The sequence below is a fragment of the Grampus griseus genome, assembly GCF_964374135.1.
Source record: "Grampus griseus genome assembly, chromosome: 16".
In the NCBI taxonomy this organism is placed as follows: Eukaryota; Metazoa; Chordata; class Mammalia; order Artiodactyla; family Delphinidae; genus Grampus; species Grampus griseus.
In genome coordinates this window covers 74,812,673-74,835,223 of record NC_139010.1, presented here as the reverse complement: position 1 = coordinate 74,835,223, position 22,551 = coordinate 74,812,673, and the positions used below count along the sequence as shown (strand labels likewise).

Here is a 22,551-nt window from a genome sequence, read left to right as displayed (position 1 = left end):
CTATTCATGTTCTTGAGAAGGTTCTCTCCATACTGAACAGAGGGCTAACCCCCGTAACCACTACAGTATCAGGGATATGGCAGTATGGAACCTCTGAGACCAGGTTACAAAAGACACTGCAGCTTCTACCATGCTCTCTTGGATCACGTGCTCTGGGGAAAGCCAGCCATGTTGTGAGGACACTCAAGCAGTCCATGGAGAGTCTCCCATGGAAGACAGCTGAGGCCTCCAGCCAACATCCAGCACCAACCTGCCAGCCATGTGTGCAAGCGTGGAAACAGATCAAGCTTTCAGATGACTGCAGCCCCAGCCAATATCTTGATGTAACCTTTAGAGAGACCATAAGCCAGTAGCACCTCAGTTAACCACTTCCAAATCCTTGACCCATAGAAACTATGAGATGATAAATGTTTATTGTTGCTTCAAGCTGTTAAGTTTTAGGTAATTTCTTACCCAGCAATAGATAACAAATACTTGACAGGTGTCTGAACTTATAGCTAGTATCTCTTAGTTCATTAAAAAATGCTCTTTCTTTCTTTTTCAATCTTGCATTTAATCAGAAAGCAAGCTCCATGAGGGCAGGAACTTACTTCTCCTGCTCACTCTGTAGTTTCCAACTGCTAGAACAGAGTGTGACACATTGGAGACATCTCATAAATGTGTGTTGAGTAAATCTGGTTGAGTATCTGCCAAACCTCCCCTAATCCCAAAGAGAAGAGACCTGAAAACTTTAAGTTGCACCCACGCTTGGGGACGGGAGGGTTCCAAATGAGCTGAGATGCCATCAAGGCTCCCAGAAAACAATTTAGAGAAGTACGTCAGTCTTTAAGAGGTCCATGGCCAGACCCTATTGGCCTGTGGAGGTTGACATGAGCCTGGAAGCCCTTCCAATCCCCTGACCCGCTAGGCAAATCTTCTTGGCCCTCCAGAAGCCAAATCTACTCAAGGCCTTGACTTGGGTCACTGACTCCATTTCCCTGCAAGGGAGGGCAATGGGGGAGTCCTTCTCAGGCTCCCAGAAGCTGCTCGACAACCAAGACTAAGGGCCGAATTGCCCCTGCAGTCTGCTGAATGATGCACAAACAGCTCTGCTGCCCCCAAATCACCCAGGCCCCATTTTAAAACAGCCGATGTCTTCTGCTTGACTCGAGAAACTCCGTCTTCAGGACTGTGCAGGGGAGCAGCCTTTCCTGGGGGCTACGTCAGAGCCGAGGAAGACGGGTTAGTTTTAAAAAACTCCACTTGGTAGAAATTCAGCACAGAGGTGGGAGCGGTGTGTATGGCTGTGACTGAGCCAGGGGCACTGGAGCGGCGTGCAACACCAAGGATGCCGCCACCTCCTCCCTCCTCGGAGTTCCAGTCAGGATGCAAGAAAAAAGGTATTTCAGACGAGCCTTGCGCCAGCCTTGGAAAACTCAGTAAAGTCTTCATGCGTAAAAGAGGTGTTCCAAAGCCTGTTCATTTGACACGTCAGGATGGGCAATGAAAGGCCTTGCTAATTCCCAGAGATGCAGACAGAAACGCGAGGGGATGGGGTGAGCCTCTCCTGAGGGGCGGCGGCGTTAAGGCATATGTAAGGAGCATCTGACGCGTCGACACAGGGAGCCAGACTCACATTTCCTTTCCAAAAGAGAGATCTTGGTACAGGCCCAGCAAAAGAGAACGTCTGCAGGACCAGAATGAAAATAGGCATCCACTGGATTTTTTTTCCTTCTTCTTTTCAAACTGACTATAAACGTCTAATAAGACACGTGGCTGGAAAATTCCACTGGCTCCTGGGTTTAGCCTTGCCCTGCCCTGCCTCATCGACTCCCCAGACAGGTCCCAAAGCTGCCGATGCCTCATCTTTTCCAAATGGGGAGGAGCCTTTGTCCAGGGCTCAGACTTTGATCCTCAGCTCCTCCATCCACGTTCACCTCCTTGGTGAGCTCATCCAGCCCGTGGCTCCAAGTACCAGCTACATGCTGACAACTCCCAATCTGCTATTTCCAGCCCAGACCACTCTCACAAACTCTGGATTCTGACACCCACCTCCACATGGACATCTCCACTGGGCCATCTGGTAGACGTCAGAAGCTGAGTGTGCCCCAGGTGAAGATCCTGACCTCCCCACAAACCAACCTCCCACAGCCCTACCCGCATTCCATCCTTCCACTGGTTCAGGTCAACACTCTGAAGTCATCACCAACTCTTCTCTCTCACCCCCAGGGCATCAGAAAATACTGTGAGCTCTGGTTCAAAACATGCCCCCAATCCTACCACTTGTCACCACGGCCGGCTGCTTCCACCCTGGCTTGAGCAACTACCCGCTCTCACCCATCAGAGCTCCCCACTCTGACCCTTGCCCCCCCCCATAGCCTTTTCCCAACACAGGAGCCAGAGGGATCCTTTAAAAACCTAAATCAGACCATGGCATTGCTCTGCTCCAAACCCTCCAGTGGCTCCCCTGCTTCACTCAAAGTCAGAGTTCTCTAATGGCACAAGGTCTTGGATGGTTGTCACCTCTCCTAGACCCCTCTGCCCTGGCTCCCTCCACTCCAGCCATGGACACCAGCTCCCAGTGAGTCCTGAGCATTGATCACCTGTCAGATTCAGTGTTGTGAGGATTCAGAGATGATGAGCTATGTCTGTGCCACCCAGAGACTTCCAGTTAGTGGAGGAGAAAGGCACACAAATAGAGCCCTACTGGCTACATTCATCAGGCGTCTGTGACATGCCGGACACTGCCCTGAGTGGCGTGAACTCATTCAATCTCTCCTCAACACGTCCACCACCATCAGGTACAACTACGGCCCCGCTTACAGATGAGATATGGGGCACAGAGGGGTCAAGCACCTGCCCACGGTCTCCCTGGCAGCTGAGGTGGCACCAGCATTGCCTCAAGGTCTGTCTCAGGGGTCTGCACCCCCTCCCCGATGCGCCATTCTGCCAGCACCGCGCAGTAATGAGGCTCAGGTGTGTGAGGCTCAGGTGTGTGTCGAGGCCTGGAGCAGAGGGCACGTGGGGAGAGAGGGCGGATGGGGAACGCTTCTGAGAGCAGAGTGCAGGGGGATGAGCTGGCACTCACCAGGCAGAGGGGGCCCGGGAGGCATTTCGAGTAGTGAGAGGGAGGGAGTCGGGGCTGACAGGCTTTAACCAGCCTGGCCAGTCAAAGCCTGGGTGGGCAGGGGCCTGCTGGTGGAAGGTCTAGGAGGGCAGCCTCAGAACTTGGACTTCTCTCTGGATGTCAGTGTTTCCCAACTCTGGACATACACACAGTACAGTCCTGAGAGATGTGAAAACTGCCAATGTCTGCTACAAACAGTGGCCAATCCAGTGGGAGGTAATGAACACCCCTAGTACCAAACTGTAGTCTCTAAGTACCATTGCCCAGTAAAAGGAACCAGGGCTTCTTGGAGAAATGACAAACTCTAGGTGGAGGGCAGGAAACAAACAAGATGAGACCGGAACACTGCATCACACCAGACAGCAAGGAGGCTGCCAATGACCACTGGGGTCCTCTCAAGGGCCCAAAAGCCAACCTGAAGGGCTCCACAGACCAACAATGAAACCACGGAGCACCAATGCATCAAAATGCCCCATGTTTATCATTGGAGGATGCTAGTGAACCAATTTGGTACTTTGAAAACATAAACATGGGGAAAGAATCAAGCAATTCCTATATGAACTTTACCATTGGGTAACCAAACAGTAATTGAAAGGAAGTGTTTCCCAGTTAGCAAATGAAGAAGGAATGACAGAATGTCGCCATGTCACAACCCCTAATTAATCAATAGATTTGGGTATTGAATATCTATGGCTGCTGCCATCTCAAAAAGACAGACACCAAATATTATACGTCCCCTAGCAGGGACTTTCCTGGTGGTGCAGTGGTTAGGAATCAGCAGGGACTTCCCTGGCGGCACAGTGGTTAGGAATCTATCTTCCAATGCAGGGGACACGGGTTGGATCCCTGGTCTGGGAACTAGGATCCTACATGCGGCGGGGCAACTAAGCCCGCGTGCCGCAACTAGAGAGAAGCCAGCGCACCGCAACGAGGAGCCCACACGCCACAATGAAGGATCCTGTGTGCCGCAGCTAAGACCTGACACAGCCAAAAATAAAATAAATATTTTTTTAAAAAGTCCCCTAGCAGAAGAGCCTGAAACCACTTATGAAGTCAGTCCCCTACCACCACCAGATTGAAACTAAATCTGACCAAGTTTCTAGATTCAATGAGCAATTTACAAGAAATACAGAGGAACTTATTAAACGACACATGGGGGTGAGAACACAACACTCAGACTGTGGGACACTCTTGGAGAGGGTTATAAACTGTTAAGACATGCATTTACAGAAAGCATGAGAATATCAGAAATTTGAACGCTGATGATATTTGATTATTAACACTGATTATGTGATGAGAGTAATAAATTATTTTTTTTAGCTGTGATAATGGTATTGTGGTTTTTTGGTTGAAGAGCCGTCATCATTTAGATATACATGCTGACATGTTCACAGATACAATGACATAAGTGAGGTCAGCTGCAAAATGTGCCGGAGGGGAGGATGTGGGTGAAACAAGGTTGGCCTTGAACCCATAACTGTTGGAGCAGGGTGCATGGGGGTTCATTATGCTATTCTGTAGACTTTTACTTTTTATAGTTTGAAATTTTCCATAATAAAACGTTATGAAAATACCAGGCCCCATCCCCAGAGATTGAAATTAATGAGTCTGGGCTTCAGCTCAGGCATTGGTATCCTTTTTAAGGCTCCCCAGGTGTTTCTACTGCTCAGCTGAGGTTGAGATCTATGGTAATCACTTGTATGCGTCATGCGAGAGCCTGCGTGGAGACCAGGAGAGAGGTTGTAGAGGGAAGGGAACTGGGCTAGGAGGAGTCAGGAGCCAGGTACATGGTCCTTGATCCGGTTGGGTGAGGAATGACGAGAGGCAGGGGTCAAGAACAATGCAAAGATTTCAGGGGTGGGTGATGGAGGCGTGCTGGTCACTGGAATAGGGAACATGTCAGGGCTGGTAGCCGTGGGGAGCTGGGGGAGGGTACTGAGTTTGTTAAGGATGACTTCAAGGGGCCCATGTGACTTCCGGTGGAGAAGTTCAGGGGACAGTTTGGCCAGTGGGTCTAGAGATCCACCTTGAGACCCTGAAGCAGACACAGAAGGTTGGGCCCCATAGGGCTGTCCCCCACACCAAGCTGGAGGTCAGGATGGCTGCAGCCAATGATGGCATTAGGGCCTCTAGGAAACAACAGCACCTTGGCCCCCTGCCTTGGAAAGGGGGGGCCCAAATGACCCCATCCTTTCACGACTGACCGTGATTCATCTTTCACCTCCCCACTCCTTCTCTACCTTCCTTGGACAGACACCCAAAGGGCAGTAGGCCAGGCTGAGGTGTCCTGTCCTCCTAAGCAAGTGTTGAGGAACTCCTGTGCGTTCCTACGTCCTGTCCTAAAAGCCCACACAGGTCAATCAGCATTTGTTTTTCGGTTTTTTTTTAAATTGACGTATAGGCGATTTACGTTTCAGGCATATAGCAAAATGATTCAGTTATATATATGCACACATATATATTCTTTTTCAGATTCTTTTCCATTATAGGTTATTACAAGGTATTAAATATAGTTCCCTGTGCTATACAGTAGGTCCTTGTTGTTTATCTGTTTTATATATAGTACTGTGTATCTGTTAATCCCAAATTCCCAATTTATCCCTTCCCCTCCCTTTCCCCTTCAGTAACCTTAAGTTTGTTTTCTACGTCTGCAAGTCTATTTTTGTTTTGTAAATAAGTTCATTTGTATTATTTTTTTACATTCCACGTATAAGTGATATCATATGATATTTATCTTTCTCTGACCTACTTCACTTAGTATGATCATCTCTAGGTCCATCCATGTTGCTGCAAATGGCATGATTTCATTCTTTTTTATGGGTGAGTAATATAGCATTTGTTAAACAAATGAACGACCAGTACATCTGAAGGAAGTCCCCGTGGTGTCAGTCACAGCTGTGTATGCCAGCAGCCAGCGCAGCGCAGCCAGCAGCTGTCAGATTGCCTTGAAATGGCCAACACGTGTTCCTCCCACAAACGTTTACTGAATGCCGGTATGGGCTGGGCACAATGCCAGGCAGAGGTGAACTGGAAGCCCAGGGCCCTGGCCTCAGGGAGCTTGCATTCTAGTGGGGAAGCAGACAGTAAACAAGCACACAAAGAAACACAAGCTTTGGAATTTTAGAAAACGGGTTCTCAGCTGGAAGAAGGGGCCTGGGAATCCAACACCTTGGGGTGTTGGGAAAACCACCCAACTTCCTAGGTACTACTTCACAATAACCCAGGCTCCCAGAATCAGAGAACTGACAGAACCTCGTGTTAAAGCAGCGGCAACCGAGGCCCAGAGTGGGAGCTGGCCCCGCAGGTCATGCAGCAGGTGGTGACCTGGAGACGAGTCTGCACCGGCAGTCTCTTAAGCAACAAGTTTGTTCTGTATCCACGTAAGCCACGTGGTCTATCTTTTCCTTTGGACAAAAACGATCGCTGATCACAAAGGACCAAAGGGCTCTTCCCCCCAGCGAAGGGACTTACCACTGAGTCCAGGAACTGAATGTAAGACTCCAGCCCAGGTCTGGTTTCGCAGAACTGCCGGAAAAGCAGCCTCCCAATTGGCTGCTTGTCACATAAACTGCAGTAATCTCTCTCTAGAGGTAAGAAAAGAAGAATATGGTGAGACCCCAGAAAGGGCCAGACAGAGCCACCAACCCACACCTGGGTTCTTGCCTCAGACAGATGGAGCAAGGTGATTGGCAAACTCCCAGGACCCTTTATCCACCTCCAGGCTCTGCAGACTCAGAAGAGTCAAGGTCAGTGTAGAAAGAGGAGCCAGTTATGACCTTGCCTCTACTCCCCAGCCCACTCCCTTTCCAGTGTCCTGATTTCTGTACGGAGATGCTAGCAGCTCTGGGGACTAAGGCTCTGCCCCTGACTGCCTGATCCGCATGTCACATTCCGTGGTTACAGGGACTGACTGGATAAGGGTGGTGGGCATGTAACCCAAGCCAGTAAAATCAGCACGAACCACAGACGTCGCCTGGGCACGCTAAGCCAAGGTGCTCCCTCCTCCTCTGGTACTGGGGTGCATGGGTGTGAGGCCAGGGTCTGCTGCAGTGTTCTTGACACCACACAACAAGCTGCTGGGAGGATAAGGTTGACAGACAGAGGAAGTCAGAGCTGGGAAAATTATGAGTAGGTGCTCTGGTGAAGTTATGAACCTCTGGATCACACTATGCCTGCAGTCCAAACCACATCTGAAAGGCTTATTTATGAGCATTATTTAGGGCAATTTGAAAAAACTTTAAAATGACTTGTAATTCAAATATTCTAATGAATACAGTAAACAAAATTTCATATTTGCCCAATTGGAGCAAAGCCCAGTCTTAGAATGCTTCAAACTATGAAAACCCTGTATTTTCCAGCTGAGGAGCTAGAGGCACAGAGACAGGATGTGACCAGACCTCAGCCACTCAGTAGCCAAGAGAGTTCTGAAGAGGAAATAACAGTGCAAGACTCAAAGCACAGAGGCCTAGAGACCAGGGTTCTAGCTAATGACCTGCTGTGTGACTTCAAGCAACACACTTGCCCTCTCTGGGCCTTACTCTTCCTCTTGATAATGAAGATGCATGTTGGAGGTAAGATGGGAGGGTCCCTTCTGCTTCTTCCTGCAATGACTCTGCAAGAGGCTTTCTCTGGGCAGAAAGATGCTCAAAGGTCTGGCTGAGACTTGTTGCCTCAGACCCTCCAGAGCACTGAAAATTAGCCCTTTGATTTTGTGGCTGCACCAGGAAAACTCAGGTGACTTCGTGGGGAAACCAGGAAGAGGGTGAGGCAGACCTCAGTTAGAAGAGCTACCTGGGAGGATGGAATGACTGTATCCTTGCCAACTGTAGAGGAGCCAGGAACCGCCCCCTGGAGATACGGAAAACAAGGAGACAGGAACAGAACCATCACGCCCACTCATTTTCATACCCAAAGAGTTTATCCACAGAGGTACAGCCATTACTTGTAGGGAGGGTGGTGGCTGTGAGCAAGGAAGGGCTCTGGAGCTAAACTCAGATTCAGATCCCAGCCTCACTACTCACTGCCTGTGTGCCCCAGGGCAACTGACCTGACACATTATCCCTCAGTTTCCTCATCTGTAAACCAGGAACAGTCATCGTACTATCTCTTAGGAGCAGTGAGAGCCTGGCACAAAGGAATTGCTTAATAAACGCCATCTGTTATCATCATGGAAGTGGGGATTTTGGTCTGTTCCATCTCCCTTCCTTTGGGGAACCTCCTCTCTGTAAGTCTGTAAAATACCATCATAGGGTCCTAAGGGAGCAACTCCTCCCAAGCCCCAGGGGTGGGCACGTGACTCAGTCCTGGCCAATCAGAGCCCTCTGTTTCATGGCCACAATGATTGGTTCAGGGCAGGTGACCCAGGGGGCCTTAGAGTCCTTCCAGGGTTTTTGGTAGAACTTCCAGAAAAGACACTTGTTCCTCTCTGGGATGACAAGGCCTTAGGACTGGTCAGCCAAGAGTTGCCACAACTGTCTTTCCCACCAGCAAGAGCCCATGGAGAATGAAGCCAGTGCAAGGGAAGGACAGCTGAGTGAGGAAGAGAAGCCTGGAGCTGTGAATATCACAGGAGTCCCAGAAAGGCAGCCTACTGAGGCCCGCCCAGTGCCTGCACCTTTAGCCATCTGTCTTTGCTTAAGCCAGTTGGTGTTGGGTTTTTGTCTCTTGCAACTGAAAGAACAACTGACTGGGGCTGGAGAGTTTTATAGCCCATTTCTCCTTTCATGGGTAAACTGCTTGAGGGCAAGAATGGTTTTTGTAGGAATCCACCAGTGGTAAGTACACCTTGTATCAGAAGGCACTCACAAATTTCTCATTCTCTCTTGAGAGGATACTTCGGTCAAGTGGATGAGGCACCTTGCAAGTCTCCCCTTGGCCCGCTCCTCAACTGGTTTGGGGGCTGAAACTAGCCTTGAACTATTGCCTTAACTCAGCTTACCTTTCCATGCACAGATTGTTCGGGAATAGCCACTCCAACAAGCATTTAACTCACCTCATTGTGTGCCAGGATTGGTGGGGGTCGGGAGTGGGGGGAATGGGACATGGTCCCAGCCCTCAGCGATCTTGGATTCTGTTGGAAAGGGGGTGTGTGGGGAGGTGAGCAGACAAGATCCCAAGTGACAGTAATAAAATGTCAAGTTGTCATCAGCCACAGGAGGGAGTCTGGGTTGGAGGGAGCCAGGAGGGTGACAGGTCTGGAGCCCGCACCTGTTAGCACGATGCCCTACAGACACAGCCTGCGTTCTCACCACCTCCCACTCAGCCTGATCCCCCAAGGAGAGGAAAACAAACTTCCCTGTCCTTCCCCAGTCAGCTGAGCTTCCCCAGCACAAACACAGAACAAAGGAAATTACCTTGTGTGAAACTCCCGTTTTATTCAATTATGGCAGAGAGCGCCACATTGCTTATGTGATTTGAGCAAGGGGCCCTCCCCCATTTCCAAAAGCAATTATGAGATTTCATGTACCATATTGTGATTCCTCAAGGGTTCATCTGACAGGATTTTTTCTCTCCATATGGCGTGTGCTGTCAGTATGGAAACAAAGCCGTTATAAACTCACAGCACAGTAAACACCATGTGATTCCAACACAAGCTGTCAGCACCTCAGTTCTGTGCCTCTCCCAGCTGTACAGAGGATCCCAGGCAAGAAAGCCATGCGTTGGAAGCCCAGGAAGAAAGAAGAGGATCAGTAATCATCTATTTGGATGGCTTCTCAGCTTTAAATAAAGATAAATGGGCTTATCCTCTGAGGAAGCACCACCACCACTAAAATCAAAGTGCAAAGTCTGCAATTCCTTTAGAAATGGAGAACGAGGCCACAGAAGAAAGAATGTGAATTTGGGATTTGACCAAGGTGACAGGAAAAGGCGCAGATTCAAAGTTCTTAATGCGTCAAGGGCAAGTCTGAGGGGCAGGTCACTTCGGGAAAGTCAGAGGACACTGAAATTGAAAGCACAAGTTGCTCTGTAATACATCTTCAGAGCAGATCCTTTCTAGTCGGTTTCTAAGGAAGCCAGCCATGCTGTAGAAATACAGCTTGGAAGTGCCCTGCCCACAGCCCGTCTCCCAAGGGTGTCCTGTTTGGGTTAGTGGGGAGGAGTACCCAACACAGAGGGGCAGGGCTCTCCCTGTCTCTGAATCTCTCTCTCAGGCTGGGAGGCCCCTGGGATGCTGTGTACACAGGCACACATGCACGGTCTACACACAAACATACACACCAGCTCTTCTGAATGTGAAAATCCTGCTTCTGGCCACATCCTTCATTGATCTTGCCTTCCAAGCCAGAAAGAGTCTGTCGTTATGTAAGATATGAGGGGCATCAGGCTCCCTGCCCCCAAAGTATTCACCAATCATCAAATCATTCTAGCCTTATTCTTTTGGATCCTTCATTCATTCAACAAACTCTGTTCCAAGGTCTCTTGCTTTTTGATACTAGAAGGTTCCTTCAATTTTCAGACTCTCTTATTGAATTGAACACCTGGGGGGGGTTGTGGATAAGTGGGTGGGAGGAGACACACCTCATACCCATTGGCAGGTTAATGATCCAGAAACAGGCTTGGAGTTAACAGCTGGCGGTCAGCTGAGACCAAGAATAGGGGTGTGGTCTTTGTGATGTGACATTTGACCTTGGCTGCAGTAACATTGGTCTGGTGGACACAAAACTGAAGCATGTCCAGAGGAAGGTGATGGAAAAGGGGGTCCAGAAAGCCCATTATAAGCTCTGAACTTATAGTGCCCTGGATCAAGGGGCAGGCTGCCCCAGGGAGGGCTAGGGCCCACCAGCACCCAGGAGGATGGGGGGCAGATGTGCTGGAGAGGCAGCTGGGCTCAGACAGGAAAGGGCTGGACTCCAAGGCCAAGGAGACTGGAATGCATTCACTGTCCCACTGGGGCATCAATAATTTTAGAGTACAAATGATTCAAGTGCAGTGCATGGGAAGGTGGACAAAAATGGGGTGGAAGTCACGAGCCTGAGACATTTACGGAGGAGGTCACTGGTTTGGGAGCCATTCCCACCTGTGGTTCAAGCCCTGGCCTTTGGGCAGGGAGGGCGCAGCCCCTGTGGTTGTGATCCTGCTTTGGTGAGAAGCCGAACTGAACTGGCTTTAAGGAAACCACATGTCGTTTGCTTCTTCGAGGGCTTGACGCCTCCCAAGCACGCCCACGGCTGGCCCAGGAAGACAGGACTGCCACTCCTTCCCGCAGCACACCGAACTCCTGCCATGCCTCAGACAGAACCAACGTCCCCTTAGCAAGTTCACAGACACTGGCTGAGCCCCTTCTGGGCACTTCATTCCAGGCCCTGTCGCAGGGGGGTGGGAGGGGCACCCCTTAAAGGAGACAGGCTCCGCAGGCTTTGTCTTTGTCCCAGCAGTTTGCTTACCAGCCCAGGCAGGAGGGAGGCACATTCACAGACAGGGCTGGGCAGGGCAGCCACAAACAAAGCTGCACACGCAGGGCTGCCAGAAATGCCCCGGCTGCAGGGGCACACACACTGCTCTCCTGGTTTGGATGGGTTTCAGGGGAGGTGCCCAGGGGAGGTGCCCAGGGGAGGGCTCGCTGGCGCATGCGAATGGGAGTGATGGGCTCGCCAAAGGCAATGCAAATTGTCAGCAGGGGAGAGACTGAGTGCTGGGGAAGGAGGAGAAGGTCAAAGCCAGAGAAATAGGGCCAGAGGCTGGAGAGAGGGGCAGGGAGAAGCCACAGGGCAGGGACGAGCCTAGGACAAGTGTGTTAGGGCAAGAATTCAGGGCTAGATCTGCAACCACTGCAGGAAAGCTTCAAGAACGGCTTCAAGTATACGGAGGTTCCTCAAAAAATTAATACGATCCAGCAATTCCACTGCTGGGTATTTATCCAAAAGAATTAAAATCAGTATTTCAAAGAGGTATTAGTACTCCCATGTTCACTGCGACACTATTCGTAACAGCCAAGATGTGGCAACAAACGTAAATGTCCATTGACCAATGAATGGATTTTTAAAATGTGGTATATACATACAGTGGAATGTTATTCAGTCTTAAAAAGGAAGGAAATCATGTCACGTGACAACATGCGTTAGTCTTGATGACACTATGCTAATTGAAATAAGCCTGTCACAGAAGGGCAAATTCTGCATGACGCCACCTTTATGAGGTATGTAAAAGAGTCAAACTTGGACTTCCCTGGTAGCCTAGTGGTCAGGATTCCGGGTTTTCACTGCAGTGGCATGGGTTTAATCCCTGGTTGGGGAATATCCCGCAAGCCGCGTGTTGTGGCCAAAAAAAAAAAAGAAAAAAATTTTTGAATAAAATAGTCAAACTCATAGAAACAGTAAAACAGTGGTTGCCAGGGATTGGGGGTGGGGGAAATTGGGAGCTACTGTCCAATGGATATAGAGTTTCAGTTATGCAAGATGATTAAGTTCTAGACATCTGCTGTACAACACTGTGTCTGTAGTTAACAACACTGTATTGTGCACTTAAAAATTATTAAGAGGGTAGATCGCATGTTAAATGTTCTTACCACAGTAATTAAAAAAAAAGAATGGCTTATAAAACACAATGAAATATTGCCACTTGCAGCAACGTGGATGGACCTAGAGAATATTATACGTAGTGAAGTGAATCAGACAGAAAGACAAATACTGTATGATATCACTCATATGTGGACTCTAAAAAATAATACAAATGAATCTATATACAAAACAGAAACAGATTCACAGACACAGTGTAACAGGGAAGAGCTAAATCGGACTCCATGTTTGATCTGTTTGACTTTAACCTTTGCTTTCCACTGCTTTTGTTATTATAATAATACATAATGGCCTGCCTCAGGGAACCCTGCCCCTCTGTCTGAGATGTTAAACCAAAGTGCCTCTGTTCAGCTCTCAGGAAGACAATCTGACTCCGCCCACCTGCGGATGGCTGCAAGAAAGAAGAAATTAACGCATCCCCTCCCCCCACCCTACCCCACCCCCGCCCCCAGGCTGGTCATTCCAGGGGATATTTGCAAAACTTATGGCCTTTTTACTTTCCTACCCCATCTCCTCCCCATCTCTGTGCTATAAAAGAAAGTGGCGTGCAAAGCCCGAGAAGATGGTTTATCGGAGACCCTAGTCTGCCATCTTCTTGGTCTGTCGGCTTTCCGAAGAAAGTCGTATTCCTTGTCTCAACACCTTGTCTCTGATTCATTGGCCTGTCATGCGGTGAGCACAGCGAGCTTGGACTCGTTAACAACATGAAACAAATTTATGGTTACCAAAGGGGAGAGGGAGAGAGGGAGGGACAAATTAGGAGTATGGGATTAACAGATACAAACTACTACACATAAAATAGATCAGCAACAAGGCTGTACTGTAGAGCACAGGGAATTATATTCAATAGCTTCTAATAACCTATAATGGAATATAATCTGAAAAAATATATGTAACTGAATCACTTTGCTGTATACCTGAAACTAACATAATATTGTAAATCTGTTATACTTCAATTTAAAAAAAAAAGAGAGAGAGAGAGAACGGCTTAAAGAAAATGGACAGAAACTGATAGCTTGCTTGGGGACAGGAGGTGAGGCACAAAGGGACACAAATCAGCACAGTGTTATCTGAGGGGTTGGCAAGTAAATTTACTTGGTAATGAAGGTAACTGCCTGAGAATACACATGCAAAGCATGCCAACATATGCATTTTTGCAACACACATGTCCTGAAGTTTTTAGGCACAGCCAAGCCTACCTTAAAGGTCGGGCATGACACTTAACAAGTTGTCAACCAACAGAGGGCACAACAAGACAAGGAGCCCTGTTCTTACCACCACCTTGTGATGTTTGGGTGTTTGCCAAGAGCTTCCTCTTGTCTCCTATCCTGTTCTTGTAATAAGCCATTGACAGTACCCACACCTCAGGACCATTGTGAAGGACACCTGCTATACACTAAATGTGTCTCCCCCCCAGATTCATTAGAAACCTAATGCGCATTGTGATGGTATTAGGAGGTAAGGCCTGAGAGGTGATTAGGTCATGAGGGTGGAGCCCTTGTGTATGGGATTAGTGCCCTTTTAAAAGAGGCCCCAGAGAACTCCCTTGCCCTTTCTGCTATGTGAGAACACAGAGAGAAGATGGTCATTTATGAAGTGGCACCTGGACTTCCAGCCTCCAGAACTGTGAGAAATAAATTTCTGTTATTCTTTTAAAAATAAATTTATTTTTGGCTGTGTTCGGTCTTCATTGCTGCACGTGGGCTTTTTCTAGTTGTGGTGAGTGGGGACTACTCTTTGTTGTGGTGCGTGGGCTTCTCATTGCGGTGGCTTCTCTTGCTGCAGAGCACAGGCCCTAGGCGTGTGGGCTTCAGAAGTTGTGGCACACGGGCTCAGTATTTGTTGCTCACAGGCTCTAGAACGCAGGCTCAGTAGTTGTGGCGCACAGGCTTAGCTGCTCGGCGGCACGTGGAATCTTCCCAGACCAGGGCTCGAACCCGTGTCCCTTGCATTGGTAGGTGGATTCTTAACCACTGCGCCACCAGGGAAGCCCCAGTTTCTGTTCTTTATAAATCCACCCAGGCTGTGGTATTCTCTTGCAGCAGCCCAAATGGACTAACATGTTATCTAGTCTTGGGCACATCCCTTAACCTGAGGCCCAGGTCCTCACGCATCACACAGGCAATCAGAGTATCAGCAACACACGTGAGTGCCCAGGCCAGTGTCAGCACATAGTGGGTCCTAAACAAATGGTAGCCATTCGGACATCCCCTCTCCTCTATAAGACTCCTCTATAAGACTCTCTGAAGATTCAGAAAAGAAATGGGATGTAGCCGGTGAGAGGGGGACAACTCTGTATCAGCACCAAAGAAGGCAAAGCAAAGGCCACTCCTCCCGGCGAGAGCCATTGACTCTGAGCTCCAGAAGGGCAGAGGGCAGGGCTCTGCGGCCCTTCTCCCCCTCGCTCTGAGCCTCTCTCTCAGAGAGAAGACACATGTATCCCCACAGCACATGGCTGGGGTTAAAATCTCACAACCCACAGTCAATTCCTTCAAGACTCATAACCCCCAGTGGAATTAGAAACAGGAATGATATTGATAGTGAAGATAAATAAATGCTGTCACTGTTTTCATTCTTTTCGAGTGACATGAAATGGGAACATACTTTCTTAATTAAGAGCCTTTGGTATGCGGATGCTTGGAGGGTCACCAGACTTTCCCAACTGAAAGCCAGAACTCAGGCAGCGGGGACAGCATGGCTCCCCTCATGGCTACAAACCCAAGCGAGGGAGGTCGCCACCCCTCCCTCCCTCCCCCTCCCTCCCCATCTGGCGTCAATCCCCAGAGGATAGGAAGCAAGAAGTCCCGGCTCTGGGGGAGGGGGTGTCGACCACCTACCACCGAGATCTGCTTGGGACCGGTTTTTCATTGTTGCCCCTAGGCACTCCTTGAACTTGGGCCAATGAAAATGCACATTCCATTTCAGAAGTAGGAGCAAGAAAGGCAGCTTCCTGAGGAAATGGAAATGCTAACACGGGAGCCCTTGTTTATTGTACACGGAGGGCGGGTGGGAGAGCTAATCCAAAAGTGATTCCTGATTCCTGATTCCATCTCTCTACCAACAGGAGCTTTCTTTTCTTTTCTTTCATTTTATCTTATTTAACACCGTTTCACCAAAATACCAGGTTTTGTTGTTTTTTCTCATTGGGGGCAGGGGTGCTTATAGGTCCTGAGGCAACTGAGGAAAACAGATTGGAGGAGACTGGATTAGACTGAGGCCTGGAGCCCCCCCCCCCCCTTTGCTGTACTCCAGGTCTAAGACAGAGACAGAAAAGGGATTTGAAAACAGCTTTCTCTCAAAAATTCCTGCCAAAGCTGGAAGAAACATCCTGGCGTTTGCTCTGAGGAAAAGGCTCTCTGAAAGGCAAGATAGCATCACGGATAAGGGCAATTCTTCATAGCCCGCCTCTTGGAAGGAGCAGGAGAGGAAAAAGGAAACATTTGGTATTTGGTTCGCAACAGCCGAGTGGGTTCCTATTGCTTCAAGAAAGATGTTTTTATGTGAATGAAAATGACATGTGGCACATTACACGAACACACCCAAACCGAGCCCCATCTTCCTGTGCTTTTTGTTGCCCTCCTGCTGGTCTCGGGTTTTACTGAATGTCTTGTACTTGTCATGTGTCTCTGTAGGATCAAAACTATTAAGCCTGAGTCTTACAAAGGTTAGTGACACCTGGACAAGTCACATGTAAAAACCACTGAGCTGTAGGGGGTTTGGGCCTGGGCTGCCAGGTGGGGGAAGTGGGGACAGGGGTGGGAAAGGGGGAGGAAAGGAGGGTCCGGTCTGTGGATCTGTGAAAGGAAGAGGGGTGGGTGGAAGTCTACTTGTCGGGGGGCCCATGCAGCCGCCCGAATGAGCCCCACCTCTTTGTGAGGGTTCAGGTCTCTGCCCTGAATCCACTGGGTGCGGTCAAAGCCCAGGAGATACCTGGAGCCTAGGAACGGCCTGGGGGCTGAGCTGGAAAGGATGTCAAGCCTCCGCTGTCACCACGGGCCCCTCTGGGCAGTGATGGGGCCCCAGAGTTAGGCAGTGACCTCTCTCTTATCCTTGCAGCCAAGAAAAGCGAAGAATTTAGATATTCCCTTGCAGTGAGAATGGCATGAAGAATCGGGTGGGTAAATGGAGGGGTGGGGTGACGGAGGTGGACCCAGGGAATGGCCAGGGAGGCACGGACACTGTGGGGCAGTGGCTGGGATGCCCGGCACGGTGGAAGAGCTGGGGACAGAACTGGGACCTGGGTTCCAGGCCTGGCTCTTTTACCGGCCATCTCTACTGGCCGGTAGAGACCACTGGGCTCTCAGCCCTCTCCCGGGCTGAAAGTCCCCACTCTGTGACTATAAGCATTCCCTCCACGCGAGCACAGAAGGAGCATGACAGCCACAAGGCATCAGTAGAAAAGGCACCTGGTTCATCACCAGTGGAGGATTTTGAAAATGCCAGGCAAAAAGGAGACGACTGATGTGTGTGACCTGTGGTAGTTTCTATTTCTTAAGATTTTAAATCTTTACAGATGAGGGGAAAACAACTATTCTAAAAGTCTGGCTGTAGAATCACTGAGATTAAGAAGTCCCTGGCAAGCAAAGGAGCTGTGGCCGCCAGACATGTCCCCCTTGGGGTGCAGGGAATGGGTCACAGGCGGGTGCTCAGAGCCCCGTTTCACCCTGCTGGACCTGCAGCAGAGCCTTCCGGGAGCTGGAACCCGGCACTGTGGTGCGGCACCTGGGAAAGCCTGGTGGCTGGTGAATGACCCGGGGCCTCCCTTCACTCGGGCTCTGCTCACAACCATCCGCTTAGAGCCACATCCTTTCTACAAGCTTTTTTCCTCCTTGAAAAGAAATTTCCATGTGGATACAGGCAATTTTAGAAATTGAAACACGCAGGCCACACCCAGGCCAACTGTATCAAATTTCTGGAGATGGCGTCAGTAGTGTTTAAAGCTCCCTGGGAGATTCCAAGGTCTAGTTCATCATTTTATCCCCAGCATCTGGAACAGTGCCTGGCCAAGCAAGAGCGCAGGTGTATACGTAAAACAAATGAAGATAAAACAAAACAAATGAACAAATCAGTGTGAAGTGGAGACCATAAGCCTCCAAGCTGGGGAGTAGAAATCCCAGGCCCACACCCCCCCGACACCTCCCCCCGACACTGAGTGATTAATCTGCCAGAAATGAAGGTCTCCCCGAAAAAACTAGATGATGAAGAGTTGTCCCTAGCAGGGCTTCCATCTAAGGTTAACAAAAGAACCCGTGAGGCTTGCAGGGCTCTGGGTACCCAGGCCGAGGCGAGGCTGGGCCAGGCCGTCTGCTGCAGCTGTGGTGGGCCTCGCCTCCAGAAGCGAGAAGGGCCTGAACACAGGCCCTGCCTGACTCACTGTCTTCAAAGCTCAGCCAGGGCCATGGGGCTGGGGCCAGGGGACTGGACTCTGCCTCCAGCTTCTCCTCTGACCCATGTATGACTTCAGACCCATCATTCTGCTCTCTGGACCTCGGTTTCCCCTTTTACAAAATGAAGCTGATGAACTAGGGGAGCGTAAATGTCCCCGCCTCCCAGTTGGGTGCGTCCACAGGCAGGAGCCTGGTGGGGATGGAGAGACCAGAGGGCATGGCCTTTCTCCAGCATCAGAGCCCCAAGCAGAGTTCACGACTGTTGGGGTCTTTAAGGCCACCCGGCTGCGGCCCCTCCTGCACCTGCACTGTGGCCAGAGCGGGAGCAGAGCAAGCGGGAGCTTAACACCAGCATCTCCCCAGGGCCGGGGAAGCGCGCTGCTCCGTGGGCTGGGTCCCCGGCTTCCACTGCAGCCCTGCCGGTTTGCTGCGGGACCCCGGCGCCGTGACCCCCGCTCTCTATGCGTCAGTCTTTCTCGAGCGTTTTTCCAGTTTAAGCCTGGATGACAGCGCCTGACGCACCCTTACTGTGGGCTGCCCTAGCCTGCCCGGGAGGAGAGCAGGGAGGCGTGCAGGCTCTGCAGCCTCGGAGGCTGTGCCCACTGTGCCATCCAGGGCCCCGGGGCCTGGCTTCACCTGGAGCTCTGAGCTAATGAAGCAAAAGCCACAGGAGGGCAGGGCCAGGAAGTGGCTGGGCAAGCAGGGGCCAAGGCAAACAGCAACCTCCATGCAGAGGCAGTCCTGCTTCTTCCTGGGCCAGTGGCCAGGGCCTAGCGAGGCTCACGGTTGTGCTGGCCAAAAGCGGCTTAAGAAGTGAATGCCTGGGAAGATGGAAGCAACTGATGGTCTCCCCAAAGTCCTGATGTCTCAGGTTCCAAAAACCCCCCCAACCCCCATCCTCTGGGTATGATCCCCATTAGTGGCTTAGCCAGCCTTAACTTGTGCCATTCCAGGGACAGTAAGCGCTTCACCTACAAGGTGTCCGGTACTCTTTATCAGCACCATGTTAAAAGTCATTCTTATTTTGAGACCAAACCTTTCTGGAATACCCGTCCCTTAGTCCTTATTCCTGAGATAGGGAGGGCAAATATTTGGTGGCAGTGTTTCTGTGTTCCTGGAGGCCTCTCTCAGATACACGTCCAGTTCCGCCAGCTGCCTCATCACGGCTCCTACAAGACTGGCCACGTGATACACCTGCATTCTGCTTCCTCAAGGAACAGCGTATGGAGGGCTTGGCCCACTGGTACCTGATCCAGGTCTCTGGTAATTAAATATGACAGCATGTCAACTCCTTCCTTCAAGCCACCTTTGCTTAGCTTAGCCCCAGACCCAAGAGGGGCTAGAGTCGGGAAGAGACGAACATATTCCCAGGCACACAGTTCACCCGGTACCTACGCTGCAGATGAGAAACAGGGGAGATGCTTCAGCAGAAACCAACAGAGAGAGGTGGAGCCTCAATCCAGACTCACTTAGCAGAGTTACAGCCCAGGGTGGGTCGGGATTTTAGACATGAATTTTCATAGAGTTCAGCTAAGCTAGTTTTCAGAAAGACATGACTTTTGGATCAGACGGTGACCTTCCGACTTCGCCACCTGACGTGTCATAATAATAACTGAACGATAGCAGTTAACATGAATGGGGCACCTGCTGTATACCAGGCACCGTGCGACACACTTCACATGCTTTTCTCTTGCATCTACGAAACAGACGCTATTAACAGCCTATTTTTCAGATGTCAAAAAATGAGGCACTGAGAAGGAATTAGCATAAGGTCCCAGAGCTAGCAAGAGGTGGAGATGAGATCTGAACTTATCTCTTCCTGAAAAGAGAACAGCTCTTCTGCATTTCTTAGCTTCTAGGGAATCCGCAGCGGCAGCAGGTGAGGAACTGGAACCCTGAGAGGTGGATGGCGTCACACCAGTGGCATCATTTGGCAGACTCCGGGAGTCCACAGGGGAGAGAGTCACCCTGGTAACCTGGACGCACCCATGACCTGTCATTCCATTCTCACGGGCCCAGGACTGCTCTGCATACAGAGTCCAGGGCTCAGCCTCCAGAGACTAAGGCCTGGGAAAACCGTGGCAGCTCAGGGGCTGGCTACCAGCTGGACCGACAAAGGAGAATGGTGTAGAATACCCTTCTCTCCCCTTCTCCTCCGGAACGCGCCCTCCCTGGAGCTCCTTCAGCTCTGCGGCCAGCACCACACCTGTGATCAAGTAACGTTCGTGCTGTCTCATTCCTTCGGCCACTGTCCTCAGAGTTGGCCTTCACACTCACTCACACTCTCACACACACACACACACACACACACATCCATCCATCCCCAGCTGAGCTGTAAATTCTCTGCATCCCCGGCAGAGCCTAGGACGGTCTGGACACTTAAGAGATCACCAATAAATATACAATCGATTAAAGCAGGAGCAGCCATGAGAAATATTATTCACTAGACTCCTGTTTACACTTCCTTTGTCAAAACAAATCCCTTGTTCTTTGAAGGAAGAAATCTTAAAGTCCTGGGTGTCCAAAAGTAAATGCTTGGCTTTAAACAGGCTGTTAGAACTGCACTTCACATCTCATTCCTGTGCTAGGACCGACATAGAGGCAAGTCCTTAAGCCAACAGGAGGGGAATCCAAACGGGACTAGACCCCACCTGGAGCAGGCGGGGCCCAGGCTGCCTGGTTCCCTGCACGCCCAGCTCCCCATTCAGAGCCTGGCATAGAGCTGGCACAGTAATATTTGAGTGCACAAGTATGAATGAATGAATGGATTAACGACCTATCTCATCAATTTGCTAGCTGTTGGCTACATTCTAATTTGTCCCTGGGCTGCGTCAAGTTAATGAATGGATCTGCCACGTGGGAAAGGGAGCCTCTTCCCAACACTGGCATCCTCATTCTTTATAACGCAATCATAGGACAGAGCAAGGGCGTGCCGGAGGGAGCAGGGACACAGACCCTGAAGAAAATCCGAAGGAAAGCCAGTGTGATGCCCTCATTGCTCAGACGGAGAAACTGAGGCCCGGGTAGGGGCAGGTCTGGTTTTGTTCCTCACCGCGGGGCTTGCTTAGCCGCTCAGCTGCTCTAAGGCCCTGGCTCAGCGTGAACAGGGAGGGGAAGTTCTTGATTAAAATTCAAAGACCCTCACCCTAGGGTCCCACCCAGGTCTGGCACAGAGACTCCCGGTCAAGCCTGTCAAAACTCCCTCCCAGGACCTGGCATTTTGAACACCGCGCAGGGTAGCTGCTTCTGTCAGCCTGAAGGCTGGTGCTGGATGCCACACAGGTGTCTCATATAAATCCTCAGGGGCCATCTCTGCCTGGAGCCAAGTAGACGCTTTTAATCATCAAGAGGGAAAAGAAGCAAAATGCCTCCTGCATTTTCATCTCAGTAAAAGAGCGCAATCAATTTGTCAGCAGGCAGTTACACTTCTTGCCAAATACCACTTATTGTAAAGTAAAGCCTTCTCAGCTATACAGCTACAGAATAGAAGCACGCAGAACCCAAGACACATGTTTTCCTTTCTTCCCTTCTTTCTTTTCTAAGAGTTCCACATATCTTATAACTGTCTAGACCTCGTAAGCTCCGTCTCAGCCTGAACATCGCTCTCTGGGAACACTTTTTCTCTTCCCTCTGACTGCCAGGCTCCGAACAGACGTTCTGACAGACACTTAACTGAGGCTAACCGGTATCCTCTTCAGTTACTCAGCACAAGAAAGACAACTGCGAAAAAGACCAAAAAACCATTGGGATGATCAAAGAATACCCTCTGTTGCTAAATGGTCTCAAAACGTGACCTATAATGGCTGTTTGTTTTCAATCATTCCTTGCCAAGAACAATGTTCAAATGATTGAAAAATTCCACGCTGGAACATCGGATGCTCACTGATTTTTCCCTTCTGAGCACCTGCATGGAGAGAAGCTCTGTTCAGAAGGTGTAACTAATAACAGGGACCGGAGAGCTCTCAGCTCCCCACATTCAGTGTGTCGTCTCAGAAAGCCCTCCAAGGACTTCGGAACGGGGCCTGGGTTCTGAGAGGTTGTTCTAGCTGAGTCAGGGCCAGTTCGAGCAGGCAGCTGGAGCACAGAGGGAGAGAGGCAGAGGCTCTTCCTCGCAAACCAGGGGCCAGCAGTTGACAAACCCAGACCTCCATGTGGCCAGAAAAGAATCAGGAATGTACAGGGCACAGCCCAAGAGACCACCGCTAGAGAAGCCACTCAAAGCGGCCAGTTCCTCCCAAAGCAGGCACGGAGTCGAATTTCCAGTCTGGAACCACAGCTCATAGATGTCTTCAAAGTTGGGGTTAAGCCAGGGCAGCCAACAGGATACCCTGAACCTCTCTGTGGTCCCAACCAAAGCAGCTGGGAGCTCCACCCTGCAAGGGAATCCTTCTAGGCCCAGCTGCCTCCTGGCAGTTGGTCACTGCAGTTTCCAGCCCCCTTATAATTCACATCCAGATGCGCCCATCATATTTAGCTGGGGCTGGATCTGGTAGGTCAGGTCCCTCTCTACTGCTCTCCCTTTAAGATTGATTTACTGAGCACC

At 50.2% G+C, this 22,551-nt stretch overlaps 1 protein-coding gene across 1 annotated transcript in view; it reads right to left on the bottom strand.

Annotated features, from left to right (window-relative positions):
- GRK5 (G protein-coupled receptor kinase 5) overlaps positions 1 to 22,551 on the bottom strand; it is a 221,123-nt gene that overhangs the window by 55,983 nt on the left and 142,589 nt on the right. The window contains exon 3 of the mRNA XM_082673361.1: positions 6,578 to 6,690. Within this exon, the coding sequence (XP_082529487.1) occupies positions 6,578 to 6,690 (113 nt within the window). The remainder of the gene's footprint in view (positions 1 to 6,577; positions 6,691 to 22,551) is intronic.